At 52.4% G+C, this 26,554-nt stretch overlaps 11 protein-coding genes across 11 annotated transcripts; 6 read left to right on the top strand and 5 right to left on the bottom strand.

Moving 5' to 3' along the window:
* Nucleotides 1-70: 70 nt before the first annotated feature.
* On the bottom strand, nucleotides 71-3,984 carry BD324DRAFT_606641 (hypothetical protein; the record flags this gene model as incomplete). The annotated part of the gene is made up of 5 exons (XM_022014022.1): nucleotides 71-490; nucleotides 543-845; nucleotides 902-2,115; nucleotides 2,174-3,785; nucleotides 3,838-3,984. 5 exons carry the CDS (start codon nucleotides 3,982-3,984, stop codon nucleotides 71-73), a joined length of 3,696 nt encoding a protein of 1,231 aa, XP_021874566.1.
* A 145-nt stretch (nucleotides 3,985-4,129) lies between these two features.
* On the top strand, nucleotides 4,130-5,916 carry BD324DRAFT_612452 (RmlC-like cupin domain-containing protein). Its single transcript, XM_022014394.1, has 4 exons — nucleotides 4,130-4,371; nucleotides 4,429-4,675; nucleotides 4,725-5,243; nucleotides 5,308-5,916. The coding sequence occupies exons 1-4, from the start codon at nucleotides 4,228-4,230 to the stop codon at nucleotides 5,736-5,738; spliced, it is 1,341 nt and encodes a 446-aa protein (XP_021874565.1). The 5' UTR covers nucleotides 4,130-4,227; the 3' UTR covers nucleotides 5,739-5,916.
* Nucleotides 5,917-5,949: 33 nt separating this feature from the next.
* BD324DRAFT_612449 (hypothetical protein) lies at nucleotides 5,950-7,642 on the top strand. Its single transcript, XM_022014393.1, has 4 exons — nucleotides 5,950-6,210; nucleotides 6,319-6,523; nucleotides 6,618-6,894; nucleotides 6,953-7,642. Exons 1-4 carry the CDS (start codon nucleotides 6,034-6,036, stop codon nucleotides 7,461-7,463), a joined length of 1,170 nt encoding a protein of 389 aa, XP_021874564.1. The 5' UTR covers nucleotides 5,950-6,033; the 3' UTR covers nucleotides 7,464-7,642.
* Nucleotide 7,643: 1 nt separating this feature from the next.
* On the top strand, nucleotides 7,644-9,805 carry BD324DRAFT_612445 (major facilitator superfamily domain-containing protein). The gene is made up of 8 exons (XM_022014392.1): nucleotides 7,644-8,080; nucleotides 8,145-8,169; nucleotides 8,232-8,248; nucleotides 8,310-8,739; nucleotides 8,814-8,912; nucleotides 8,971-9,100; nucleotides 9,164-9,415; nucleotides 9,476-9,805. Exons 1-8 carry the CDS (start codon nucleotides 7,769-7,771, stop codon nucleotides 9,669-9,671), a joined length of 1,461 nt encoding a protein of 486 aa, XP_021874563.1. The 5' UTR covers nucleotides 7,644-7,768; the 3' UTR covers nucleotides 9,672-9,805.
* A 160-nt stretch (nucleotides 9,806-9,965) lies between these two features.
* On the bottom strand, nucleotides 9,966-14,285 carry BD324DRAFT_647787 (hypothetical protein; the record flags this gene model as incomplete). Its single annotated transcript, XM_022017716.1, has 13 exons — nucleotides 9,966-10,032; nucleotides 10,082-10,431; nucleotides 10,495-10,687; nucleotides 10,729-11,163; nucleotides 11,207-11,273; nucleotides 11,321-11,488; nucleotides 11,537-11,600; nucleotides 11,657-11,872; nucleotides 11,927-12,060; nucleotides 12,101-12,739; nucleotides 12,788-12,926; nucleotides 12,980-13,222; nucleotides 13,266-14,285. 13 exons carry the CDS (start codon nucleotides 14,283-14,285, stop codon nucleotides 9,966-9,968), a joined length of 3,735 nt encoding a protein of 1,244 aa, XP_021874562.1.
* Nucleotides 14,286-15,040: 755 nt separating this feature from the next.
* BD324DRAFT_612440 (hypothetical protein) lies at nucleotides 15,041-17,490 on the bottom strand. The gene is made up of 6 exons (XM_022014391.1): nucleotides 16,913-17,490; nucleotides 16,367-16,856; nucleotides 15,984-16,306; nucleotides 15,764-15,914; nucleotides 15,669-15,705; nucleotides 15,041-15,615 (listed from the first exon to the last, which is right to left on the bottom strand). The coding sequence occupies exons 1-6, from the start codon at nucleotides 17,299-17,301 to the stop codon at nucleotides 15,191-15,193; spliced, it is 1,815 nt and encodes a 604-aa protein (XP_021874561.1). The 5' UTR covers nucleotides 17,302-17,490; the 3' UTR covers nucleotides 15,041-15,190.
* On the bottom strand, nucleotides 17,491-19,541 carry BD324DRAFT_612434 (hypothetical protein). The gene is made up of 7 exons (XM_022014390.1): nucleotides 19,189-19,541; nucleotides 19,049-19,129; nucleotides 18,937-18,998; nucleotides 18,492-18,875; nucleotides 18,169-18,440; nucleotides 17,912-18,104; nucleotides 17,491-17,831 (listed from the first exon to the last, which is right to left on the bottom strand). Exons 1-7 carry the CDS (start codon nucleotides 19,511-19,513, stop codon nucleotides 17,625-17,627), a joined length of 1,524 nt encoding a protein of 507 aa, XP_021874560.1. The 5' UTR covers nucleotides 19,514-19,541; the 3' UTR covers nucleotides 17,491-17,624.
* Nucleotide 19,542: 1 nt separating this feature from the next.
* Nucleotides 19,543-19,955, top strand: BD324DRAFT_612430 (hypothetical protein). Its single transcript, XM_022014389.1, has one exon. It carries the CDS (start codon nucleotides 19,659-19,661, stop codon nucleotides 19,848-19,850), a length of 192 nt encoding a protein of 63 aa, XP_021874559.1. The 5' UTR covers nucleotides 19,543-19,658; the 3' UTR covers nucleotides 19,851-19,955.
* Nucleotides 19,956-20,164: 209 nt separating this feature from the next.
* On the top strand, nucleotides 20,165-22,334 carry BD324DRAFT_574682 (hypothetical protein; the record flags this gene model as incomplete). The annotated part of the gene is made up of 9 exons (XM_022013079.1): nucleotides 20,165-20,377; nucleotides 20,437-20,658; nucleotides 20,722-20,901; nucleotides 20,965-21,333; nucleotides 21,385-21,460; nucleotides 21,517-21,626; nucleotides 21,681-21,759; nucleotides 21,814-21,892; nucleotides 21,953-22,334. 9 exons carry the CDS (start codon nucleotides 20,165-20,167, stop codon nucleotides 22,332-22,334), a joined length of 1,710 nt encoding a protein of 569 aa, XP_021874558.1.
* Nucleotides 22,335-23,082: 748 nt separating this feature from the next.
* BD324DRAFT_26100 (hypothetical protein) lies at nucleotides 23,083-24,833 on the top strand. Its single transcript, XM_022012312.1, has 4 exons — nucleotides 23,083-23,270; nucleotides 23,326-23,403; nucleotides 23,463-23,521; nucleotides 23,571-24,833. Exons 1-4 carry the CDS (start codon nucleotides 23,254-23,256, stop codon nucleotides 24,623-24,625), a joined length of 1,209 nt encoding a protein of 402 aa, XP_021874557.1. The 5' UTR covers nucleotides 23,083-23,253; the 3' UTR covers nucleotides 24,626-24,833.
* On the bottom strand, nucleotides 24,650-26,165 carry BD324DRAFT_612423 (putative NADH-cytochrome b5 reductase). Its single transcript, XM_022014388.1, has 8 exons — nucleotides 25,889-26,165; nucleotides 25,748-25,835; nucleotides 25,547-25,703; nucleotides 25,410-25,504; nucleotides 25,214-25,359; nucleotides 25,108-25,166; nucleotides 24,885-25,048; nucleotides 24,650-24,841 (listed from the first exon to the last, which is right to left on the bottom strand). Exons 1-8 carry the CDS (start codon nucleotides 25,983-25,985, stop codon nucleotides 24,766-24,768), a joined length of 882 nt encoding a protein of 293 aa, XP_021874556.1. The 5' UTR covers nucleotides 25,986-26,165; the 3' UTR covers nucleotides 24,650-24,765.
* Nucleotides 26,166-26,554: the final 389 nt, after the last annotated feature.

Genomic DNA, 26,554 nt, shown 5'->3' with positions numbered 1-26,554 from the left:
TGAAGTCATAATGATATGAAACCTGTATTGTTACATACACGAAAGGGGAATGAATGGCTCCGTCGCATGCTCATTTGTCAGATTTGCCTCCAGTTCCCCATTCCCTGAAGAGACCTTCCAGGCTCTTGTGTATGAGCCCAGTCGGAAGACTCTTGATGATATCTGTGACCTTTTCGTTCACAACTTCGGTCTTTTCTCCCGCTTTGGCAGCGTAATCCGTTGTCAGGCGGTACATGGCGAGGATCGCCAAAGACACGTGGGTCTGATGAGAGGCATACGGCGAATCAGGTCGGATAACGGAAGCGAGAGGACCGAGAGTTGAGCTACTTGATGCTGTGGAAGGACGATCACCCCGAGCGAGGCGGAGGAGTATTTCGACAAGGTCGTTAGGGTCGGATAGGAGAGATGAGGTGAATGCTCGACGGGAATGAGTTGTGCCGTAAGATGCGGATGCTACCCAGCTGTCCATGATGGATTGAAGGGTGGGCGACTGCGAGCGAGCGTCAGCAGTGCTACAGATTTGCAACAAGGCGCACGCGTACCGGATCAGGGTCTACAATCTCCAACTTTCCATGCCACCCAGTCTCAGAGCTTGCTCGTCTGGTACCGAATTGCTCGATCAACCAGTCGTCTGCCGAGTTGTTACGACACCATTTCGGCTCGCTGAGGGGCTTCCGCATGTTCAAATACACGGACAAGACAAGCGGACTCTCCGCATTTTGTGGGAAAGCTTTGTGGAAAGGCGGAACGGTAATGTTTTCTTCTGTTTCACTCGACCAGATCTCTTCAAGCTTTTCTCTGGTAGACGAGACGAATCGCTGATCTGCCGAGTCGTAGGTCTCCACCTGAGCGAACATATGAGTAAAACGAGTCGCTCCAGGCTCGGGCCTCGTCCACTCACCAGTATACCCTGAAGCAATGACACCGGCGTGTCGTCCGAGCTAGCCTCAGCAGTTTGAAGCAAGTCTTTGACGAAGATCACCTCTATCTTGCCTTCTTTGCGATGGATCCGGACTTTCTCCACCACCACCGCATCAATACAGATCCGTCGCGAGGACTCCTCGTACAAGATTGACAGTCGATTGAGTGATGGACCACTCTCTTTGGCCGCAGAATCGGGTGAATAATCCTCCGAAGCATTCGAACTGACCGATGACCTCCTGCGAGCGCGGGTTTTGTATGCCGATGCAGTGTTCTCTGCGGAGTCGGCTAATGCTTGGGCTTCCTCCACAGAGACTTTAGGTGTCTCATTGCCGGCTTGAGTTCCTGTAGCACCTTCCGCTGAGACTGCAGTAGACTCCCCGCCTGTTACAGCCGGCGCATTTTGAGTCTCTGTTGACTCGACGACCTCCTGCTCTCCTTGCTCGACATCGACGACCGGGTCGTGATCACTGATAGCTGCTGGTCCTTCGACGACCGCGTCCCCCACTGCTGTTTTCGCCGCAGCTTCGTCGACGAGATCGTTGATGGCAGTCTCGATCGCACCGGCGTCAGTGACCATGGAGATGTCCCCGGCTTCCCCATGCGAGGTGGATGGGTCGACCTCGGCAGCTCTTTCCACTGTGACGGCTTCCGCATTTCCCAAGGCATCTTCAGAAACTAGTTCCGGAGCTGACAGCTCAGTCACTTCGTCTCCGGTAGACTCCTTGAGGGTTTCCGCTACCGCGTCTCTATTAGTTCCCGAGTTTTCTTCAGCGACTGCCAAGCTAGTAGCTGATGGTTTCGTAGCTTGCAAATCCGAACCTGCCTGATCGGCAGCGACTTCCTTGGCCGCCTGGGTAAGTTCTCCGCTCAAACCTGGGGCAGCGATGTCGCCATCTTCCACATTCTCCTCCTCCACAGGTTCGACAGTCCCCACGGTACCAACGGTGCCCTCCCTCACACGATCTCCAGCAACACTTGGAGCTACACTTTCACTGTCTTCTCTCCTCCACCGTTTGTTTGGATTCCGCCTTAGAGCTTTCGGAATCCGATCCAGCTCGGGAGGAGATTCAAAGTAAATACGGAACCGATTCTGATTCGAGTCTCGAGGCGGAGCAGAAGGATCATTTGGCCTGCCGTGAGTCACCGCATAGCCTCCTCCCTGATGCTTCTTAGAAGCTGATCCTTCTTCTTCTGACACGCGAAAGCAGTCTCAGCCGGTAGAACCCAGTCAGAGCGTTCATTGACTCACCACCACCTTCTGAAGTCTTCGCTTTGCGCTTAGCACCTGTCTTCTCTTCGGCGCCCTCGGACGCGTCAAGAGAACCGGCCTTGTTTTCAGCTTCGCCGAGATTCTTCGACTCGACTCCTACAGCGCCCGCATTCGCATGTTCAGATTCCACTTTACTAACACTTTCGGGATCCACTTTCACAACATCCGAGAGATCCTTCGTCAACTCTTCTTCTCCCTTCACAGGACCTTCTCCCTTCACAGGACCTTCTCCAGTTTCCGGAGCAGCTTTGTTTTCAACTTTTGACTCTGCAAAGCCGTTTGGAGCCTTCTCTGCCTCGATCTCTTCGACCTTTGCTTCTCCTTTCTCCGTGGCATCATTGGAGGCTTGAACTTCGGAATCATCTCCGAGTACGCCCCAGCTCCAGCCGATATTCTTCATTTCAATACCAATGATTCTGAAGTCAGACATGGTGGTCTTCGGCTCCTTCTCCCTATGATCACGATCGCGATCTTTGTCTCTCCGCTTCTTGTCTGAATCTCGATGGCCTCGAGAAGCATCGGGTCTGCGCATTCCGGCGGGACCCCTAGGAGCGTTCATCAATCCACCACGGCCTCCTCGTCCGCCCAGGCCGCCTCTCATACCCAGACCGCCGCCCATCATACCACCACGAAGCTGTCCGCCGAAAGGAAGAGAGGGAGGAGGTCCACCGAGCCCGAGATGAATTGGAGGTCTTGGAATAGGAGGAGCAGGGAGTGATGAGGGTCCGCCGATACCAGACGATGATCGACTGGCACTCGGACCATTGGGAGGATGAGGAAGAGCAGGAGGACGAGAATTAAAGTTTTGCCCAGAGGGCCTCACTGGAATCGACGCAGGTGGACGAGGCGGTGTATAACTTTGCATGGGTGTGTTTGGAAGTCCATGTACTCCTGTGCCTCCGGTTGTCATCGGACCTGCTGCTGCGCCTGCCACGCCTTGAGGTGAGTCGAATCGCGGTCGTTTGGCGGGAGGGAACCCAGACTGAGGTTGTTGCGCCTGGGGCGGTCGACCCTGGCCTGAAGGCGCGCGAGGTGCCGGTCCGGCAGGCTGATATGGCCGATTTTGAGCCTGCATAGGTGAAGGAGTATGGGCCGGACGATATTGCTGGTTGACCTGCGGACGAACGGGAGAGTAAGTTTGCTGAGGCTGTTGAGGACCAGCTTGTTGAGGGTAGTATGTCTGTTGGTTATTATAAGGTTGAGCAGCAGGAGCAGGAGCAGGAGCAGATTGCGGTCGATATGCTTGTTGACTGTGCGCCGGAGCTCCGTAGGTTGTGGCGGCTCCATAAGCAGGTTGAGCTTGCGTCTGTGCAGCGTAACCTGCTTGTCCGTACGCCGGGGCTTGCGGGTTGTACGGCTGCTGAGGTCCATACTGCTGTTGAGGCATCGGCTGTCCGTAGGACTGGGTAGCTGGAGGCCTGTACCCTTGAGCTGGCGGTCGATGATGCCCTGACGCATGGGCAGAGTGCTGCGCGCCTGCACCGTATCCATAGTTGGCGTAAGGATTCGGAGCGCCGGCTGAGGGTTGAGCCGATTGTGGCTGAGAAGCTCCCGCGGCGTTATAACCTCCTCCGCTTGCCATCCCTTGCGACTTGAAATCGAGTCAGTTCGTTGAGTCGCAAGTCATTTGAGCAAAGACCTACCTGGTAGTAGGCTGCCCATGCCGCTTGAGAGCTCGCGGATTGATCCTGAGCCGGTGCGTAAGACGTCGGCGGTGGACCAGGTGGAAGTGGAGGAGCTGGTCCTGGACCATTCATCCCTGGAACATATGGTCTGTTTGGCAGGACCATGATCTGTGAGAGGGGGATGATGCGCGGCAGAGGGGAAGGTTGGATGAGTTGAACAGTGAGTTGAAGATGATCAGCTTCAGACACGCGCGAAACTTTGGGTGGGAATGGCCGAGAAGCGGAATCAAAAATGAAATCCAACCAGAGGTGCAGTCACCAAAATATTAAGCGAAAGTCTATTTGAGAAGGGAGCAGGCAATAAACGTGTCGAGCTTGTACTGATACCATAGCCGCATACCTCCCACAATGTCATCCTCGACGATCTTCAAGATCCAACCTGGGATTCAGGATTATTCATGGGGAAAGAAAGGCTCAACGTCTCTGGCAGCTCAATTGGCAGCTGTGTCTGTCCCAGATTTCGAGGTTAACGAGGACAAGACATATGCCGAAGTGAGTTTGACCTACTGTCAACCTCTCGTGGTTCATGCATGACCCTAACCAACGTAGCTATGGATGGGGACACACCCAAATGTTCCGTCAAAGCTTGACGCCTCTACGACCCTGTCCTCTCACCTGGCAGCCAACTCCTCTCTCATCGGGGACAAGATCATCTCCGCCTTCCCGGAATCCAAGGACGGCTCTCTGCCATTCCTGTTCAAAGTTTTGAGTATAGGAACGGCCCTCAGTATCCAAGCCCACCCAGATAAAGCTTTGGCCAAAAAGTTATTCGAAGAGCATCCTGACATCTACAAAGGTGAGTAGCCCGGGTTCTTGCGGCGGTGGTAGCTCATCGTAGGACATAGACCCCAACCACAAACCTGAAATGGCGATCGCCCTAACTCCTTTCCTCGCCTTCCTCAACTTCTTACCTCTTCAAACCTTGCTGCTCAACCTTCTCTCGGTGCCCGAGCTGGATCCTCTCATCCCCGCCGAGCTTACTTCCGAGCTCGCCGTCTCTCTAACTCTCCCCGACACTAGGCCTCCCACCGCTCTGTTGTTCGAGCCGACTATCTCAGGACCTACGGATGATCAGAAAGCTATCCTCAAGAAAATCTTTGGAGCTCTCATGTCCGCTGACCCTGAGAAGGTCAAAACGAGCATCGAGACCTTGGTGGCGCGATACAAAGCATCCCAATCCGGCGAGGAAGGAGCTAGTATCGCGGAAGCTGAGAAAAGCCTGGTCGATCTCACCCTGATGCTCAATGATCAGTACCCTGGTGATGTCGGTGTCCTGTGTGTTTTCATTCTCAACGTTGTCGAGCTCAACAGAGGAGAGGCTGCTTTTTTGGGAGCTGACATGCCCCATGCGTACATCAGCGGAGGTGAGACGACAGGAGATCTCAGACGTCAGCCGTCGTCGGTTGTGGACTTGGCTGACACTTTCAGACATCATCGAGTGCATGGCAACTTCCGACAACGTTGTTCGAGCTGGATTGACTCCCAAACTCCGGGACGTCTCTACATTGGTTGAAATGCTCACGTACGAAGCTGGATCGGGATCGAAGCAGCTATTGAAACCGACATCATTCGGATCTGAAGGGGACAAGTCTGCCCTTTTGTACGACCCGCCCATTGCAGAGTTCTCCGTGCTTGGTATCCAGCTTGAAGCTGGACAATCGACAATCAACAGGGCTATCCAGGGCCCAAGTCTGGTCGTCGTCACAGAGGGCCAAGGCACAGTATCCTCCGGAGGAGACAAGATTGAGTTCAAACGTGGAGAAGTGCTCTTCCTCGGTGCCGGTGATGAAGTACATTGGGAAGCAACGGACAAAGTCGAGCTGTACCGAGCATTCGTGGAGGCAGGCGGTCAAAATTAGTATACGAAACGCAAATCCGGAGAGCCTGATTGAGGAAAACGAGTAGACTACCACTTCTTTCAGGCGGTCGCTTCTCACCAGTTGGCCGCAGAGTTCGTCATCCAATGCATTAGAAGGTTATTAAAGGGACACAGATTATAGCCACGTTGACGAAAAGTGCCACAAATGAATTTTGCCGGACTTTTGGAATATTTTTGGGTGAACGCTCTCTCTCTCTATTGTCGCGATCAGGACCAGGTGTGGGTCGACGATAACCGTGTTGGACTCCTGAGCAGCTCATCATATACGACACACGATGAGCGGTGCAAAATCTATGGCCGCGGCCTTGTCCGCGTCTTTACCGGCTCCTGTCCGTGCAAAGACTCCTCAGCCCGTCCAACAGAGCAACGAAGCCAAAGTTCCTCAACGGATGGAAGGCGTCTTGGATGTCGAAGCGGAGAGGGACATTGAGAGTGTCAAGCTCAACTCTTTGGTAAGTGTCCTGTGGGATGGTGACGGCGCAAGACTTCTTGGTGCAAAAGTCTTCAGGGAGCTCAATGGGCGAAGTGCTTGTCGAAACACCTGCTCACCTTGCTGTCAGGTATTCCTCAAAATGATGAAACACTCTACCGACAATTTGCCTCCTCCTCCTTCTGCGAGCTTTCAACAGGATCGAAATGCTCCTCCTCCGACTGCTCTATCATCTCATCCCGATGCTACAGGTATATTGCTCGGTCTAGACCTTGACGGAGTAATGGAAGTCGAAGACTGTTTTGCCTTACCGGCCGGTGAAACATCCCTCGGAGGTGAGTTTGCGTCTCGGGGCGAGCGACAGCTATACGCATCGCCTGCATTCATCCCCGCTGATGCTCTCTCTCTCTCCCTCTCTTCTGTCTCCAGCCAACTCGTATTCCTCTCGTCTGGTTGCTCATCTTCGGAGCGTTCAAACACCCGATTCGGCCGTTGGAATCTACCTGTCAACGCACAATGGTGGTTTCGCAACCCGCGCTGCCATCGACCTTTTGATATCGATTGAGCGCATTACAAAACGTGGACGAGCCGTCTTGGTCATTCATGACCAATCTGCAGCTCCTGCTGGTGATCTCAGTGTCAGAGCATACCGTTTGAGTGAAGGCGCTTGGGAGGCTGCTAAGACTGCCAAATGGGACACTGCGGTGTGAGTGGAGATGTTCACGGCACATCGCAGTTTTCCGCTGATATACACTTTTTTTCAGTCTGTCTGAGAACAAAATCACAGCTGCCAACATGCTCTCTCCTCTTCCCGTGACCATCTCGACTCCCTCTCTTCTCAACGCTCTCCTCGCCACCCTCACAGCCCCAGCATCTACTTCCTCCTCCTCTTCCGTCCTTGGCGAGCCTCGCTCACCCTTTCCACCGACATTCTCGGCTCTCACAAATCCCTTGCCCGCATCCCTCCCGTCCTACCTTTCCGACACCCTCGACGCTCTCACTCTGCATTCCCACGAGGCCAACAATGTGGCGTATCTTGTTCGTCAGATTGGTCGAGAAAAGGCAAAGCACGAGCAGACGATCAAGGATCGCGAAGAGGAGAATTTGAGAAGGAGAAAACAGGGCTTGTCAGAGCTGCCACCGGTCGGTGAGATGCGGGGCGGTATCAAAGATCCCAACAGGTTGGAATTGTTGTGCCTTCAAGGTCAAGTGGATGGATTGGCCAAAGGCATGAGCGCGGAAGCTGGCAAGGGTTTGGTCAGGTGTTACCTGTAAGATAGATTTCGTATGCAGTCGAATTGCAGCGCTGGCTGGCTGTGGATACTGGATATAGATACGGATGTAGCTGTGAGATTTGCGAAACTGTCAGGCATCGGCCCGGCTTGTTCGGAGACGCCGCCAATTCGGAATGGACTGATTTTTTTTATTTTTCCAAAATCAATCCGAAGATTATCCCTATGGCGTCTTCATTTTTGACCACCTCCTACCTGTGTATGAGAATCGAGTCGAGGATCGCAGACTGGCTTTGAAGACTTGAGCAGCTGGTAGATCGTCTTGCCTGTGATGCTCCTCTGCAAGATATGTCCGCGGTATCCGATGAGACGATAGTATCCACTCACTCGATGCTATCTCGTGCCAAGCCCAAGCCGCCGTCGGACGTACCCGACCAAGAGCCCTTGGTTCGTGAGAGAGGGGCTCACGTCGGTGAGAAAGCTCAAGCATCGTACCGGGATGAGACTATCGACATTGGTGGCCAAGACGAGAAAGTTGTCTTGAACACACTTGGAGAAGGTCCAAGTGCCCCTGGAGCCGCTGACGAGGTAGCGGAAGATGTCCAAGCCGGCATTGAGGACGTTCCTCCTGGAATGAAGGGATGGATCAATCTTTTTGGGGTAAGCACTTTGATCTATAGAGCTCAAAGGTGGATGAAAATTCCCTGATCAGACACGCCTTCAGGTCATCGGTATCAATGCCATCTGCTGTGAGTCTCATCTTTCGATCCGACGACGAAGATCTCCGCTGACTTGGCATGGCATCCGACAGATGGAATGACAAACTCTGTACGCTGTCCCTTCACGTCCGAACTCACATTTTGCTGATTTGCATTCCGTATACTGTCAGTTCGGTACCTTTCAAGAGTACTACGTTAGTCACTTCCATCTGAACCCCACAGCAGCATCTTGGATTGGATCTATTCAACTCTGTCTCATGCCACTTCTGGGATGCTTTGCCGGCCCTCTGTTCGATTCAGGCTACCTTAGGTATTTGACCGTCTCTGGAGGTTTCTTGTATACCTTTTCGCTCCTCATGACTTCCATTTCGAAACAGTATTACCAGTTCTTACTGGCTCACGGTATCGGCGCTGGCTTAGGCATGGGTATCATCTTCTCGCCCAGCGTCTCGACGCTAGCTCATCATTTTGGGAAAAGCAAATATAGGAGTTTGGCATATGGTCTTCAAGCATCTGGATCTTCTCTCGGAGGAATACTGTTTCCAATCTTAGCTAGGAGCTTGTTGCCAAAGATCGGATTCGGATGGACATTGAGAGTGTGTGAGTGTGCTGCCGCTGCCCGCCCCCGGGTTATCTAGACAACCTCGTCCACCACAACTGACTGGTCCGTTCAGTCGCATTTATAGTTCTTGCCATCATTGTACAGTCTTTCTTCACCCTGTCTACCACGGTACCGCCACGGCGCAAAGTCGCCATCCTTAGTCCTACTGTCTGTGAGTGGTTATTGGATTTTCAGACAGCCACAAACAAGGGCTTACTGTCAAGCTCCAGTCAGAACGACTGGCTACGCACTCCATGTTCTCGGATGTTGCATGTGTTCATTATGTGTATACTGTCCTCTCACCTTTGCCGTCACTTATGGTGTCTCTCACGGCATCTCCCCAAGTTTAGGAAACATTGCGTGAGTGTTCATTCTCCCTCAAAGCACCAGCGCCTCCAAACTGACCCAGGAAACTCGCGTCAGTCTCACAGTCATCAATGCATGCGCAATCATAGGTCGAGTTTTACCTTTGATCCTGGCACAACGAGTCGGAGCGATCAACGTCGTCTGTGCCTCTGGTCTCGTCGCTGCTATCATGCTCTTCAGCTGGACCAAAGCCACGACTGTCCCTGGGATCATCATCTACGATGCCATGTACGGAATCGGAAGTGGAGGTTATGCAGCAGGTGTCAATCCAGCCGCAGCGTCTTTCGCACCTCACACCAATCAGACAGGGTGGGTCCATTTCTATATACGCGCATGGTCACTGACTGTGACTGTGACAACCCACTCCAGCCTCTACCTTGGCATGTTCTTCTTCACCACTTCGTTTTTCTGGCTTAGCGGCACTCCCGCCACGGCCGCTTTGATCAACGCGCGTGGATACCTCGCTGCTTCAATGTTCTGCGGATCGACCTTGTTATTAGGCATATGTTTCATCTTGCTTGGTCGGAAACAACGCGTCAAAGCTTTAGGCACACCTTGGGTGTGAGACAGATGACCCCTGACATCCTATCCCTTATCATCGTATGTATCACCCACCCGTCACACTTATTTGCATGGGTGCACTTCCTGCTGCGCCTGACGTGTATCTCTTGTATCAATATGCATGCATTCATTGTCGTCTCGCTGATGGCATGGAGAAGACAGTCTACTAGCTGATGTCGAAAGAGATTGGATGTCCCTCTCGTTCAACACGAGAAGCATCCCCGCACAGACTGCACGCCATGAATGGGCGTCAAAACAGGTCCTTCGTCCTTGGCCCCCTACTGCCTTCAATTGTCACTCAAGGATACAGAGCAGGTTCGTTACTACCTGGTGGAAATCTCAACTTTGCGAGCATGACCGCCTCTCTGTAGCAGTCGTCAGCTTTGCTCCAGTACCATGTATGATCGATCCTACCTTCTCCCAGGCGTGACAGTGGAGACTTTGACGCTATACTTCAATTCCGACTCGTTCAGCGCCACATCAGATTGTACGCCATAGTTTCCCTTGCCCCCGGGAGCATACGGGTCAGCGTACCAGTTTTCCAGAGACGATCCTTCAGTGCCTTTGGTCGAGCGTTGGAAGACGGCAGATGATGAGGACATCTTGAACGCCTTTGTGGCATCGAAGGACTGTCGGTTGACGGCCCATGTTCCCCATGGTTTTCCAGTTTCAAACTTGGCATGAACATTGAAGGTTATCGTTGTTCGAGGTGCAAAACTTGATACCAGCATGGCAAAGTTGGCAGCTTTGAGTGTGCCGACAACCTGACAACGAGGTCCTTAATATTGTGGCAAAGCCCATTGGGGCCACCAAGAACAAAGCCTCACCATGATGATATCCTCCTTGGCGATATGGTGTGCATCACCATACTCTGTCAGAATCCAATCAATGTTCGCCACGAGGTAAGCCCTTGCTTCGGCAAACGAATCGTAGATCTCGAATTCGCCATCATCCACAATCAGCGCAGCCTGCTTCATCCCAGGTCGAAGCGGAAATGTGATTCGCCGGGAAACCGCTTGTCTAAGCGAGCGAGTTTCAGCCATGTAGCAGTCAACACTCACTTTGTCTGCTCGCCTGATGACCTAATGAAACTGGTCCATGAAGAAACCAAATCGAATCCCTTCTCTGCCGCTGTCCGGACATTGACGGGTCCTCCATTCGTATGCAGTGAGCTAAACTCGTCCAAGAATGGCAAGGGCGGCAACTGTCGCTGATGAGTGACGAGTGGAGGCCGATGAGCGTCCAGGAGCTTGACAAATTGGCCATGACGAATGTAGCCAACCTCGCCGAGCGAGACTAGCGACGGGAACCAAAGAGGTAAAGTCAGTCGATCGTCAAAGTCGTGCTGGAGATAATGTCTGTAATGTCTTTCCGCTCGGTCGGAGTCGAACGATGGTTCCGTTTCCAGATGAGGGGGAATCGAATGGACCGAGCCGGACGACGAAGAGTTCTCTTCGTCAGGGAGGACGAGTCCGTGATGTTTCGGGGAGATCGCCCTGTACTATCAGACAGGTTCGCAGACGAGAATGGTAATCTTACATCTGTTCTCTGTGCAATTCGCCCTCTGAAGCAGTGGTGTAGGAGCTACTGCCTCCGTCGGTCGTCCCTGATGCTCCCATCGGCTAATGTCATAGAGCCGTAAGTGTCACTTACCGGTCTGAGCGGTCGCTTGGCGCGTCTTCGCTGGCGTGTATATCTTTGCCAGCATCTTTGAAAGCACACTGAAGGAAGGACGATCAGGTGCACTTGCAGCCCAGCATTTCTGACAAATCTTGTAAAGTTCATCTGGCATCCCAGGTGGCTTGAGAGGCCTTTGACCTTCTATTTAGGCGTCAGCTTGTGCAAAAAGGACAAGAGGAGGAAGCTGACTTAGTATGCTCTTCCGAAGCAAGAAGTCGTCAACATAGCCATAGGGCACCTGGTCCATGAAGAGCTACAAGCAGGTGCATGAGTTCCATCTGCAGGACTCAGTCAGACATGTCCACGTACCTCGCATATGGTGATGGCAAAGGCGTAAACATCATCCTTGTAAGACAAAGCTGCCCCGCTCAGTCTTTCAGGACTCTGCCACCTCATCGTTCCACCCATAGCGGACCGCATGGGAGAGTCGGGTTTTGACTTGGTCACCATGTCCAATTTTATTTTGCTCAATCCAAAGTCGCAGAGGATCGCCTTGCCATCGTCATCCAGTAGGACGTTGGACGCCTTCGGGTAGGGAAGTCAGAATAGCTCTACACACGACAGACTTTCATCACACACCTTTAAGTCACCATGGACAATCTCACGACCGTGGAGATATTCCATACCCTCAGCGATCTCGTGTAGAATCGCCAACTTGCTAGCGCCTCGACCTCTCTCACTTTGAAGGTACTGCAGAGCATCCCCATTTCGCACTGTCCCGTTTAGCCACAGCCTACATCCTGGTGAGCTCACTGTACGGGCTCACAAGGAACCATGGAGGAGGTCCCGTGGTACTTGACGCTCCGAGAAATGGCAAGATATGTCGGCTCTTAAGCTGTCTCCAAACCTCTACCTCGTGGATGAATAATTGCCTATCGGCAGATGGGCCAAGCTCTTTAATTGCCACCTCTTCGCCCTGCCACTTTCCTCGCCAAATGTCTGCAAATCCGCCCGATTTCACCCGTTCATCTTGGATTATCTCAAGGGGGGTGATGGTCCAATCGGGGACAGCGACATCCGTACTGGTACTGTGTCGTCGGAGCACATCCAGCGCATGTTCGCAGAATTCTTGATGTTGGACGGAGTGCTCGTCATCCAGTGACATGGTCCTTCCTCGCGTGTATCGGCTCCGAGGAGACGGAATAGCGCCATATGAGCCAGAGGAAGATGTCTCAGCATGCGTGGTTGTTGTTGCTCGCCCAGTATCTTGAAGCGATGGCCGAGCTTCGTCCATGAGATAGGATTGAGGAACCGACATCCTCTCCAGACCGAGAATGGATCTCCCGGCTTGAACGTCATCTGCCTCGACCGCTGATCGAGTATCGCTCTGAGCAGCTAGCAGGCGATCTAAAGTCCGCTGTAGCGTCTTGATAGCTTCTTGCTGTTGATCCGCTGCGACGAGTGTCATCATAAGATATGCTAAGACAAGAAGGGGCTCACCTTTCAGTTCCAATAGCTTCAACAAAGCTTGATCGTCCTTGCGTGCTTCTTCCTGCTGCCGAATTAAGAGCTCGATATCTTTCTGGTGGTCTAGCCTGGACTGCTCTTGCCATGCAGCAGTGGAGATCATCAATTGAAGCTATAGCATGACCTTTAATCGATGTGGGCCCCGCGTGAACAAGATGCACTCACGTTAAAAATATCAATGTAGTCTGACAGGTTTTCCGTTGCCATGACTACCAGCCGCGAGTTCTCTTCCATATGCAAGTACAATTTGAGGAAAGGCTGCTGAGACAGCTTCACCAACAGCTTAGAGCTCTCTTGAAGGTTGACGAGCAGACGGTCAATGTTGGCCTGGTTGATAGCTGACACCCTTCCAGCGTTGTCAATGATGGCCTGCTGGACAGCATTGAGAACCGTGGCGGATCGCTCAACCTGTAAAATCTTGTCAATAATGGTCATGCCCTCTCAAACTTACCAATCTCAAGGCTGCGACCTTGCCCATACTTAGGTTTTTGGCGTTTTCCAGCATCTGAACGATCAATTCGATGCCTTTTCCAACTCCGGGGATCCAGCCGGCTCCAAGCTCCAAACCAGCTGCAGCGCCTCTGAGTATTGTCATGGTCGTACCTAAACGATCAACGCTACGCTGAGCATCCAGAACGCTCTGGTGGAAGGCATCCGATTGGAAGCTTATCGGCGGGGGACTTGAGGGGTTCTTGGGCAGGTCTGTCTGGACTTCGCTGGTGAAGGACAATGGTCGTCCTGGGTCGTCATGCGGTGTGTTGCGCTGTGACTTCCTGACGGTGACGTCGAGAGGCTCATGTGATGTCGATGGCGTGACGAGCTTGGTCGACTTGGAAGGCGTGATAGTGGGCTGGTCAGACGAGATTTGAGAGCCAGAAGATGGAGCTTTGCGAGGGTAGAAATCGTGCACCGGTGGGAGGGCCGTTGATTGGCCTAGAGGGGATCTCGAAAGAGGCTGAACCTCGTGAGGCTTAGTGATCGTTGCAGGTGGGATGCACTCCTCTTGGACTCCGCCTCGTCCCGTTGTCGACCCATCTGATGCCTTGCGATCCTCTGACTTGTCAATACTACTCCCGCTGCTACTGCTCGTGAAAAAGTGTTTGATCTTGTCCTTGATCCTGTCCTTGTCCTCAGAGTCGCTCCCATCCTTGTCTCGTTCCCGAAGACTGAGAGACGATCGCCTGAACCTCGAAGCGAGCCCTAGTCTATCCTTTGAGCTGAACGAGCTGGTCTGGGACGAAGGTATTTCGTTGACAAGAGGGCCAGAAGTGAGTGGACTCGAAGGGACTGATGAAGCGATATCGGGGAGCTGTTGTATCTGGCCAGGCGGGGACTGGGGCTTCGCGGGTACAGGAGGTGGAGGCGAGTAAGATGGACGTGGGATTGGAAATTGGACCGCTTCTTTGGGAGGTGTCGGAGGAGGCGCCATATCGTCCGTTGGTATGTTCTGTGTGGCTAGTGGACCCGGCATGGTAAGTCTGTGTGTGTGTATGTGAGTGAGTGAGAGAGAGATGAACGAGGTGACAACGTGGAGCAGGCCAATGTTGACGTCGTGGGGTGAGACGGACGGGCTTCCTGACAAGCTATGTGGAGATGAACGTCAAAGGAATGGTGGAGTCAAGGTGGCCAAGTGGTTGGTGGATTGAGCCCGTCGTCCAGGTGACGAGATGGATAGATCCTTCCGCCTCCTTAGTCAGGTCGAGTCAACCATGAGGTTCTAATCATATCCCTGGGTTACAACATCAGGCGGCTATCTCATAGCGACGAGAGACATCAATGACCTCGAGTCAGTCAACGGAGATGTTCAGATGACAGATGATGAGCCAAGGGTCAGAAAGACAAAGTGATTGAATAGATGCTGGAGCAGAAGCATATTTTGGATCCAGCCGCGAACACATACACAGCGAGGAACTGGCTTGTGAAAAGCTCAAAGCTCAGCATTTTGATCGACTCCATTAGCAGCATCACAGGATATCGAGGATAGCCGAGGCATCGGTTCGTTTCGAGAGCAGTTGAAGAATTTTGGTTTCTCGCTCCGGCGCGATGTGAGCTATGCAGCTGGGGTGAAGATCGTCAAAAGGCGAGCCTAGTCTTTGTGCGGGCTCCATCACAGCTACCGAAAACGCTTCCCTTCCTGATCGAGATCGGTCACATCATTCGTGATGTGAAGTTGGGATTTTCCAGCCGAAAGAATTCGAAGTCGCGGAACGATAGCGATTCCCCTCGTAACGTTGCTAACGCATTGCATCGGGAAAGTCGACATGAACAAGGAGACAACCGTAGGGACTACAACATTCACAACAACGATATGAATCTCGGAACTACAACTCTGACATGCTCGTCCACCTCGTCTACCTCGGACCCAATATATCCCGCTCAAGTCTCCACTGAGTTCAGTTCCAAGCCCCTGGTCTCCGTTGATCTGCCACGCTCAGCTTCGACCTTTTCTGCCCTCCACCTCCTGCCTTGTACTTGTTCTTCCTCTACTTCAAGCTCTCTCTCATCCAATGTGACTCGTTTCATACGGGAGATAATGTCCTCTCGCAGCAAACCACAAGCGCATGCTCTCCATTCCGCACCTCCGCCTGCAGGAACACTGCGATAAGTACATGAAGGGCATGTGCCATCACTCGTACCGACCAATTTCTTCGGATGATCATGTCTCGGGTGTGGGATCGAAGTTGGCGGACACGTCTGGCAGAATTGATCTTTCGCTGGAGTTTTGCACAATGGGCAACAGTCGGATTCAATATCAGACTGACCGTCGGCCGCTAAGAAACATCCAAGTCGATGTGAGCCGTCTGGTGAATCATCAGTCAGTCTTGTCGATCACAGACCGGAAGATCAGACGCACAGATAGGAAGGTCCAACACTTCGGGGATCAAGAAGCACTGGATAGTAGAATCTCAGCTACCTGTGTACAAGGGGATGAATGCGAAATTGGCTCACCGACGGCACGATCACAGGCTTTTCGACGCGAAGAATCCGAAGTTCTCCGGGAACATCTTTCCCAAAGGATCGGCCATTCGCATCTTCGCCCCGGACAGAGAACCAAACCTCTGTTCTGAGGGCGTGAGAGACACGGATTGGAGTCTCCACTCTGGTCGGAGGCGCGTTAGAAAGTCTCCTAGGGAGTGCCGAGTGCCAACAGAAATGTCGATTGACTCACCCCTCCAGAGTCGTAGGACGACCATGATAATCGTTCGGCAGTCGACCTTGACCATCTAGTCGCAATTCCCAGTCATCCTGACCTCCAGCTTGGACACCACGCCAAATAGCAGGCTGATCCGCCTTTTGAACCTTCCGTTTCAGGTCCGGAGGAACACCTTCAGCGGTGATGGGGAAAAGGCGCTCGACGGTCACTTCGGCCCCGTCTCTCGGTGAAGTGATTTCAGCCTTTTGATGAAGCGAAACTCTGACGTGGTAGATTGTGGATTCTGGGGATGGCGCCAAAAGATTCACGGTAGCTTTGAGAAGAGCGTAAATGCACCACTAAAGTGGGACAGAGTGAGTGAGCTGTATTCGCGGCACAAAGGAATCGGCCATGCTCACTTCGCCGGCTGCAAAGTTCAGGACATATGGGCCAAGCCCTGGGACATCACCGTCAACTCTGGCGTCCAGAGAGTTGACTCCTCCAGTAGGGTCCGGATTGTAGAGCAAAATCAACTCTCGAGTGATCGAGTGAACACCGGTGAGCCAAGGTATCTCGTTCTCATCGTGGGTAAACGCTGACGATGATCGAGGTAAATCGTCTAGGTTGTATGCGGGAGGTTGAGGTAGCATTGTCTCTTGGCGCAAGATGGTCAATGACGGCGAGGGAGACATGTTAGGTGAATAGAGCGGAGAGGGAGATCGTGTGCCTGCCGACCGCGGCGTCACGGAAGATGAGGAGGAAAGCGTGCTACTTCTTCGGTTCCAAGCAAACAACGACCTGGGATCCTGAATGCCTTCGATTTCAGCAAACAGGGTATTGTCCACTCGATGTCCTGGAGCGAAATCTTGAGCTGCAAGGTTACCAGGGATGATGATAGTAAAAGCGAACCTGCGGTTGAGAGCGCATCAGGAAAAGCACAAAAGAACGACACTGCCCACGCCCACCTTTGCAGACCCTCTTCCAGGATGATACCATCCGAGGTCGATCCCATCAGCTCTGCCTTGCCAGTCCACAAGGTATCCTCCTCTACGCCTCTGCCCACACCCATATCGAGCTTGCAGGTCGTTCTGAGACCGACGCGGATGGACTTGCATCTCACTGCTCCGAAACCAGAGGGTAATTCGATTTCCAGATCACCCGAAAGTTCCATATCTTGTCGTGGCGCATCTGGCTCAGATGTTGGATCTGGGAACGGCATAAAGACAGAGCCATAACTTGGGACGCGTAGATACAGTTTGATACCATTGGTCGAGACGGATCGCCTCAAAGGAGCTGAAGATGAGCTCCCTGATCCTTGAGTCAGGGAGCGAGAGAGGAACTTGAGCATGGACATGGCGGGCCGGCGGTCGATATACGACTCGCTCTAGAGAACTGATATGAATGGATGAGAGAACAGATATCAACCAAGTGACAGGCCGCCTTGTCCGAGATGTGCCACGAGGTTCATCTCAATTGATCTGATTGACTCGTTTGCTTCGACTCGAATAGACTTCCACGAGCGTCTTTAGATCTTGCTCCATGGTATCGTCTAGAAAAACGAGTCACATTCCATCCCGCATTCGGCTTCCCTCCTCCCGATGGACCGACCGGATCCCCGTGGATTTTTTTTGATTAGTAAACCAAGGGAATTCCGATTCCGGATATACCGCTGAATTATTAATGATCCGGCTTGACTCGTTTGCTACTGTCATGAGAGCCAGATCCTTGATCGATCTGACGCTTGGCGGGATGCTTCTTGCCCTGTTCCAATGCTTGTCGACTGAGTATCCTCAGTAATCTCATCTCCCCTATCCGTACGATAGCCGCGCGCCGATGATTCGTAGAGAGAGTGTCGACAGAGTTGGTCAGCCGAGCGAGTTCAATCTTATTTATGGGGGGCGTAAGCCACACATACCCGGAAGCCGCGTTTCCCGACGCGAAGGACGCCTTTCCAGCCCACTTACCTCCAGAGTCCTTGGATAAGCCTCCAGTCTTAACTGACAAGCCCCTTCGATCACACGTGCCACAGAGCCGTCAATGCTCTGCTTGGGCAGCTTGCCGCGTTGGTCGAATTTCTCCCATTCGGCGTCGTACAGTAGTATTCGGCTGAAGAAGATCAGACCGGGATCCGTGTCTGCCCCGGAGACGTTGAAGCAGCTGGACGAACATGGCATCAGATCTCGGACCTTTTTTTCTTCTTCTTCAGACAGGCTCGACTCACTCTTCTTGCCCATCTTTAACCCAAGCGATACCTCTTTCCTCTGCGTCTTCGTCTGACAAAGCTCGTTCTCCACATTGTTCCCTGATCGCATTGGCAGCTTTCACCACAAGCTTAGCGGAGATTTCCACTTCGTCCCCGGGATTGCCATACGGCCAATCACCGACCTCTCCCGGCTCAAGGCGATCAAGAGCATCTGACTCCAAGGCGAAAACATCTACATGTCCGTATTTTCTCAATAGCTCAGAATTTGGAGGAGAATCGTAGGTGTTGAACTGGAGGTTATCTTCAGGCATGATCTCCGAGGCAATCGAAGCATTACTCACAATCTGATCACCAAGTTTGACCTTTCTCTCCGTGATCATGTCGTGGTTGACTTGCGCAGCGTCTCCCTCTCTCATAGTTTCTTCCGAATCGTACAATCTCGCGTTGTCTCTCTGGTATGCCGCGTTCAACATGTCGGCCATTGGCATCATAGCTGGCACATCCCAGTCTTCCTCTTCCCATTCTTCTGGCTCTGACTCGGAATCCTCATCGTCCGCCCCTCTTGCACCTGAATCTCCAGGACCGGATCCAAGAACACCGCCAGCCGCTCGAACCGCCCGGAGATGTGAGATTGTGAACGACCGGGAGAGGATTCGAGAGCCTTGTAAGTGATACGCTTCGACGGTGAAGTGTGGAGAGGAGGGAGGGAAAACGTCGGGATGGGCCTGGGGTGGGATCAGCTCAGCTTAGAAACGGGTAAAGATTGTCCAGGTCAATTGAACGTACACGTAAAATAGGCATAATCTTGTCATGATAATCTTGCTCTGCTTCATCTCTTCCTATACGAGCTGAGTCTCGAGTATCAGCATCGTATAGCCTGCTGAGGAACCTGGCTCACATTCGATATCCGTCCCTTTGAGCTCTTCGAGGTCATTTGCACTCCAAAACATTGGGGTTTCGAATTGCTTCGGAAGGTTCCCTGGTTATACATCAGCATTGCACGCCCAATCTCCAATAGATATCTAAGATTCGACTTACTGAAATACCACGCCCAACTACTGCTCTCGCCTTTTGATTCTTCCCTCATCATCACGAGTATCAGGCGAGCCCAACCATGGCCCAGACTTTCAAGTTCCTCCGCAGTGAGCACCTCTTCCAGTCCTCCTGCATAACCCGAGAGGATCATCTTGTCAGGTATCGAGAACAGTCGTGTTTGCTCAGGTAGATCTTGTAGAGCTACTGCACCATAACCCATGGAAGGAAAAGGTTTCAAACCCATTTTATCCGTATCGATCCATCCTCCTGCGGATCTGAAACCATCTATCAGGTCTTGTGCATTGAACGAATCGTTCAGCGAGGTCATGCTGCCGTCTGAAGGATATATAACAGTATGCAGAAATCATAGATTGTCATGATCCCAAGCTTGAAATTTTGACAGACCCGGTGGAGGTTGCCGTTCCCCTTGGCTCAGCCTGCCAATCGAAGCCAGATCCTCTAGGTAGTTATGCATGAATACCTGTTGTGCTCTCTCGGCCGCAAGGGCGCCAAGTTGTCATTCGCATATGAGAGCGCCGCCTCTGCAAAAAGGGAGAGAGAAGAGAGCATCTGCAAGCCCCATGTTGAGTAAAAATGCTCTCTCCCAAGTTCCGCCCGATCGCTCAATCTTGATTTTCATTGCCCATTGTACCTGGTCAGCATAGCTATGGGTACTCGCACGGGAAGGAGAGTCCCCCAGCGACAGGGAGCTCAGGCATCCAAGCAGACGCAGAGGAGATGCATTGAGAGCGAGTCGTACGTATGCGATGCGGAGATGCGCGTGATCATGTACCTTCACGGTTACGGCTACGGTGACTAAAATTCAAACGGGCGGGGCCAACATTCCCTCTTCGCGTGTCTCCCCTGCGCCCCTGAAGCAAAAGTCCAAGCCCACCTCGGGGTCTCCTTCTCCTTCTTCTTTCTCACATCTCTCAGCACTTCTCTGCTGATAACGACCAGACTAACTCATCAATCACCAATGCTGACTCTCTCAAGAGTCACTGCGCGTGCCAGCAGCACGACACACGGGCAGCAGCAGAGACTGTTTGCCAGTGTCTCCAAGGCGCCCATCTTCGCCTCGAACCCTCATGTTCTTGAAGATCTAGAGGTGGTTCGGAATGGTGACAAGCAAGGTATCGAAGCTCTCCCACCGTTTGTGGTCAGTCGAGAGCGTGGATTCCTCCCTAGGCAGGTGAGTGTCTGTCTGTCGTCGACAAGACACCTCTTGCTGATCTGCCTCTCTTCACACAGGACCCGATGGTCAATTTGCCCCCTCAATTCAAGAACCTGGACTCGTTGCTTGACCGAATGACCATTCATCAGCCTGCCAAGTCCTCTGACCCGAATGCAGAGCGAGCTCCTGGTCTCCTTGCCCTGGGCCAATTCGGAGATGCCGTCGAATCGGAACTCAAGGTCGATGGACCTGAGATGAAAGCTGTCAAAGATCTTCTCGCGGATCCTCAGGGTCGCAACGTGAGGTGACACCGCGACCCCTGCGTTGATTCCAGCTAAATGAATTCGTTCTCTCAGAACAAGCACCTAATCGCCGCCCTCTTCCGAGACTACTGTTTCGCCGTCTCTAGCTACTTGCTTGAACCTACCGATCAGGCTTATCGAAAGACTGGAAAATACGTTCCTGGACGCAAGGTTCTCCCTGCTCAATTGGCAGTTCCCATCACTCAACTCGCTGAGAACCTTGGTCACTTCCCATTCATGGTGAGCGTCTGTCAAATGCTACCAAATGACAAGTTCTAACACTCCTCGGCCCTCTCTTCTTAGGAATACGCATCCTCCTACGCTCTCCAGAACTGGAAAGTCAAAGACCCTAATTTCAAAGGACCAGCCGGTCGATTGTCTTTTGACAATCTCGAACTCATCCGCGCATTCGAAGATGCTCAGGGTTCCGAACGAGGGTTCATCCTTGTTCACGTGGAAATGGTGGCCTTTACCAATATTCTCATTTCTGCCACCGAGGATGCTCTCGCTGCCATTCATGCCGATGATGTCAAGGGCTTTGAGAACGCCTTTGAACGCCTTTTGGGAGGATACCAAAAGATCAACCGATCTATGGACACCATGTGGGGCCGATCGAAGAATGGCGATTATATGAAGTTCCGAACCTTCATTTATGGAACTGCGCCAAAGAAAGTGAGTGGGCCCCGCAGCCTCCGGTCACCGTCAATTTACATGGTTGAACAGGGAAACCCAATGTTCCCTGAGGGTGTCGTCTACGAAGGCGTCAGTGAAGAGCCCCAATGGTACCGCGGTGAAAGTGGTGAGTAGACCTTTCGCCATTCGTGAAAACATCGGCTGATCGGCCGCGGCTCCCAGGTGCCAACGACAACATTATTCCCCTTAATGACAACTTGCTCGAGATTGTCAAAAACTTCCCCAAGAACCCTTTGACAGAGCAACTCAGAGAGTTCCGAAAGTACCGACCTGTGAGTCAATGTTACACTGTCTCGTCAACTGCAGATGCTCAAACGCGATTCTAGGCAAGCCAGCGAGACTACGTCAACACCCTTGAATTCCGAGCTCAGGACGCAGGTGTTCGAGACTTTGCCATGCGTAAGAGTGGCAGTGCCAAAGCAAAGGGTGAGCTTGAGGCAACGATACTTTGAGTCCCAGTTGACAGGTTGACAGCTCTGTACATTCTCCTCGTTGAGCAGAACAGAGAGTTCCGAAACCGACACTGGAACTTCACAAAGTGAGTCTCTAGGGACCCCCCTCCTCGTCCGCGAACAATTCGCCAATGTCGTTATCTCAGGGAATACATCATTAAGCACACCAAATTTCCTCTGGCCACTGGAGGATCTCCCATTATCAAGTACCTTCCTCACAACCTCGACGTCGTTCTGCGAACGCTCGAAGAATCCTACGCCGACTTCACACCCATGGACACTGCCGAGCTCGTAACGCGACACGGGTTTGCCGGCGAAATCCTCGCTAAGCAGGTCGAAGAAGCTGGTGTGAGAGCTCAAGCCCAACGCCGTGTCCTCGATCGAGAAGTCAAAGAGCTCTCAGAAGCAAGGGATGGAGGCGATAATGGCATGGCACAGCAGTACGATACGACTGCAGTGGACAAAGTCTTCCAAGATGTCAAGAAACCTCCTCAGAGAGGATGGGTTGGAAATGACGGTGTCGGATAAGCGGTGAAGCGATACGGGTAGTAGGAGGAGGAGGAGGCGGTGGACGGTGGACAGTGGTACAATACGTGACGTGACGTGCGGATGCAAAGGATGGAAACCCCCGACAAGTTTCCTCAGGCCATTCGTGTCGGACTCGGCATCAGACACTGACTGCGTTCTCAACGGGTTCCATGACCTTCACCTCCAGTGCTGATCTGCGAACGACAAGCCAAATCACAAGAATTTGAACACTGGGCGGTATAACTCACCCTCTGACGCAGAACAAAGGACTCGCCAAAAAGCCAAGAGAGTTTATTCCCCTCAATTCAGATCAAAGGAAACTAGGCATTGACGCTCGCTGATCTCTCGCTTTATTGGTCGACAAACGTATTGAAGATGGGATAAAAGCTGTTCTTTCCTCAATTGGTACAGATCGAGCTTCGCGAATTCTATTGACCTCCGTCGCTCGACAGAACAAGCTTCCCGAATCAATCTTGACTGATGACAAGCCGAGGCTGAAGCCTTATCGTATCTCTTTCGAGGCAGCTTTACAGCGGATATGTTGCGATGGGGATGAAGTCGCGCTCTTGGCTTCCTCGGCCCTACAAGGACGCCACAAGACTCGCGAATATCCTCCTCATTGTCGGTGTGACATCGTCGACGGCGCAGACTACCAACGCTACATGTCCGCTGGACAGTACGACGTCCTGGCTCTTCAATGAGAATAATGAGTCACCCTGGTCAGTCGGACACCTCTTTCCCCTCGTTACATAGCCCTGAGCTGAAGCCATTATTCAGTCTTGTGTGGTCCCGTATACAATCCCTTTGTATCCCACCTACTTCCTATATCAACGTCCCGCCCCTTCTCGACCCTTCTTTCGGTTATGCAAAGCCAGAAGGAGGCACAATATGTCAGTGCAATGTCATCAGCTATGCCTTGATGGCTGGTTGTATGTGGTATGTCTCAAATCCATGGGAACGGAGATCGGTATTGAACTCTCTCGACCTTCAGGTGTCAACTTGGAAATGTCAGTACGTGGCCGGACGAACGAGACTTCAGCTCTCAGTGTGATGAATACACTTTCGACGGGTATGTGAGCTCGAGGGTTTAGATGCCTGGTTGTTGGTCTGACAGAGATTGAATGAAAGGCCAGGTTTCGCCGAGGCTGTTCAGCAGATCCCACTGTATGCCTGGAAGCCATGGAGCGGTGAGTTAGATTCGCCCTCTCGCTCCGAAGCATTCTCAAATCCCTGCAGGGGAACAGTGGGCCGCAGCTCCCGCTTCGTCGTCCGCCACTTTATTCATCTCGAGTACTCCGACGGGAACCACTACCCTTTCTCGATCATTCCCTCCCGCGACAGTGACACGCACACCGACCTCTACGTCTCCAAGTTCCCTCACACGCTCTTCTTCGCCTTCTGCCTCTGCTACAGACGCTTCGAATGACGCACCGTCAAGCAGGACAAAGTGGGGATCCATCATTGGTGGCGTGGTGGGCGGTATCCTCGCCGTAATCCTCATCTTCTTCCTTTGGCGCAGACACGTCCGTCAGAAACGTCAACGGGACAAAGAGGATTTGGTTATTCGGTATGCGCCACCAAAGACGTCGTCTTCTCGCGGTCAGAGTCTCCTCACCTTCTTCGGCGCAGCTGGCTTCTTGGACAGATCAGAGAAGGAAAAAGACGCAAAAAGAGTTACGGAGCTCATGAATGATCCAAAGTCTTTCCGATCACCTCGACCTGCACCGAAGGCTCCATCAATCGACGACTGGAGATACACCACCACTCAAGACCGGATGCGAGCGAGGAAAGCAGATAGTGACGACAGTCTCAGTGGTCAGAGTGGAATGTCAGCTCGGCAGGTCCTTTTAGAAATCCATCAATCTCCGATACCAACCCCAGGATATAGCACCGACGGACGACTACTGGTCCATGAGTCGCAATACGATGACGATCCGCTGGAAGGCGAGGATCATCAAGAAAGCAACAGGGGTGCTTGGGCGGGTGGAAGTGGCCCTAACGCCCCACTTTCAACAGATTTCTCTCAGCCACGTCCGTTCTCAGCTTCAGATGTCCAGACCCTGCCGTCATTATACGAACCACAGACAGGTGCCACAAGGTTCACCAATACTAGCCTATTGACAGGAGATGCCACGCAAATGAGTCCTGATAGCCGATATCCCGCCACAGAAGCTGGGCGAGGAGGGTCAATGATCGGTGAAACACTAGGGACGGGGAATAGGCGAGCGTTTGGCACATCACCTCCTGCTCCAAGCCATTCTCAGAGGCCAAAGAAGGGAAGACGTAGGTGAATGAGGACCACTGGTGCGTCCTTACAGTGAATATTATCGTGCATGATGTCCATGACTCCGTCGTCTGGCCATGGTCGCATCTACATATGTTCCATTCGTGATTGAATGATGCAGGAGGTTGGCGAAACGAACCTCGATCGCTAAAACAGGAAAACCTGGTCTTCAAGTTTTGAGACCGTTCTCGGTGCTGGATATCCAATCTCTTTCAAATGAGCCCTGCGAGCCATGAGCTAGATTCTTTGTCAAGCCGTGTACTCACTTCATCGCGTTCATCATGGGAGGCGGGCCGCACATGAGGACCTTGTGTCCAACTCCATGCTCAGGTGATCCGACTCCTCCTTCTGGCATGCACTTTTCGATCATCTCCTTCGTCACAAAGCCTACGCCCCCTGTCCATCCTTGAGGCGGGTTGTTGAGGACGTACTGGAAGACATGAGTGAGATAGGTGCACTTTCGCTGATGCGTTGCTTCAAGTCACGCACCATGAGCTCAAATCTTCCCTTGGATTCATCTCGCAGCTTTTCCAAATCTTCTCTGAGCACTGAGATACGTCAGCTTCTGATGATGTGAGACATCGGCATCGCGCACAGATATCATCCTCCTCGACGTTGGCGTAGATCAGAGAGATTTTTGTCCTGTCCTGTGGGTCTTTCAAGGCGGTCTTCAAGATTTGGTACATTGGCGTTAACCCGGTTCCACCGGCAATCATCACCAGATGCGGAGCCACATGTCGGCTATGTTATCGTCAGATAGCACAAGATAGGAGCGATGCCTGTGTACCTACTCGTACTTGAACTTTCCCTTTGGTCCCTTGATCTTCACTTGTTGGCCGATAGTCAAGAGAGAGAGGTACCGAGAAATGTTACCCTTCTCGTAAGTCTGAGCGCCGGTCAGCGACTTGCTTGCCGTTAACGACCTCACCTTTACGACCAGGTCGAAATGACCCTTGTCCTCATCGAGCGTGACTGGCGTGTATGATCTCGTGATTTGCTTGCCGTCAATCTCAGCCATCACAGAAATATGTTGTCCAACCGGCAATCCCAACGAGTCTGTTGGCCTAGGCAAGGCAAATCGATACCTGGTAGTCCTGTGAGCAATCCGGATAGTTGAAACGGAGCTCACCTCGCAGTGTTGTGAGAAAGCTTATCTTTCCCCTCGAGAGTGAACGACTTCCACTCGACAGGATCGAGGACCTGACGAGGTGCTGAGACTGACACACGCTCAGTAAATCCACTGCGTTCATTTCAATCGTGCGCTACTCACGAGACCTCGTGACGAGGACGACTACCATCGACAGCAGCACGATGGCTGCTCCTAGCTCCTTGGGATACTTCTCCAGCGTTTCCATGATCTTGTCCATGGCTTTACTCGGGCTCTACACAATGCTGAAAGGCCAACAAAAAGGCTGAGCCACGTCAATGGTAATGGACATTTTTGGGGAACTGAAATCTGTCGGAGCCCCGCAGATTGACGGGTGGCAGGCAGCGAGCAGCGAGCAGAAATCTCGCAAATTGGGTTGTTCAAGTGTGGAGACTCAAAGAATTGGGCATGAGTCTCGAAGCGATTCGCATTGCTACGTCACCCGCCTGGCGCAGATCTGTAGCACTCGAGCACATGTAGTACTTGCATTATTCCCCCTCTGTTCCTAGACCTTGACCACACGTCTTTGCTATGGCGGCGGTGGCCGAACATGAGATCTCTAGCTGACCCAACTGACGGGACAGGCTGTTTTGTGATCATACACTTCGATTCAAAGAGGTATCGTGGGACGCCTGTCTTGTCTGGACTGATCGCTATCGCTGAATAGCTGCCGGCATCTCGACTACTCACGTACTCCATTCTCCATCGGAGACAGGGTCGACTCTCCAAAGGAGGAGTTGCCAATCCCTTCCCGGCTCCTCCCCCTTGCCCCCACGCGCGGGCATGCTC

This window comes from Kockovaella imperatae, assembly GCF_002102565.1.
Source record: "Kockovaella imperatae strain NRRL Y-17943 chromosome Unknown BD324scaffold_1, whole genome shotgun sequence".
NCBI lineage: Eukaryota > Fungi > Basidiomycota > Tremellomycetes > Tremellales > Cuniculitremaceae > Kockovaella > Kockovaella imperatae.
The sequence above is the reverse complement of the archived record's forward strand: the minus strand, read 5'-3'. Positions and strand labels throughout refer to the sequence as shown.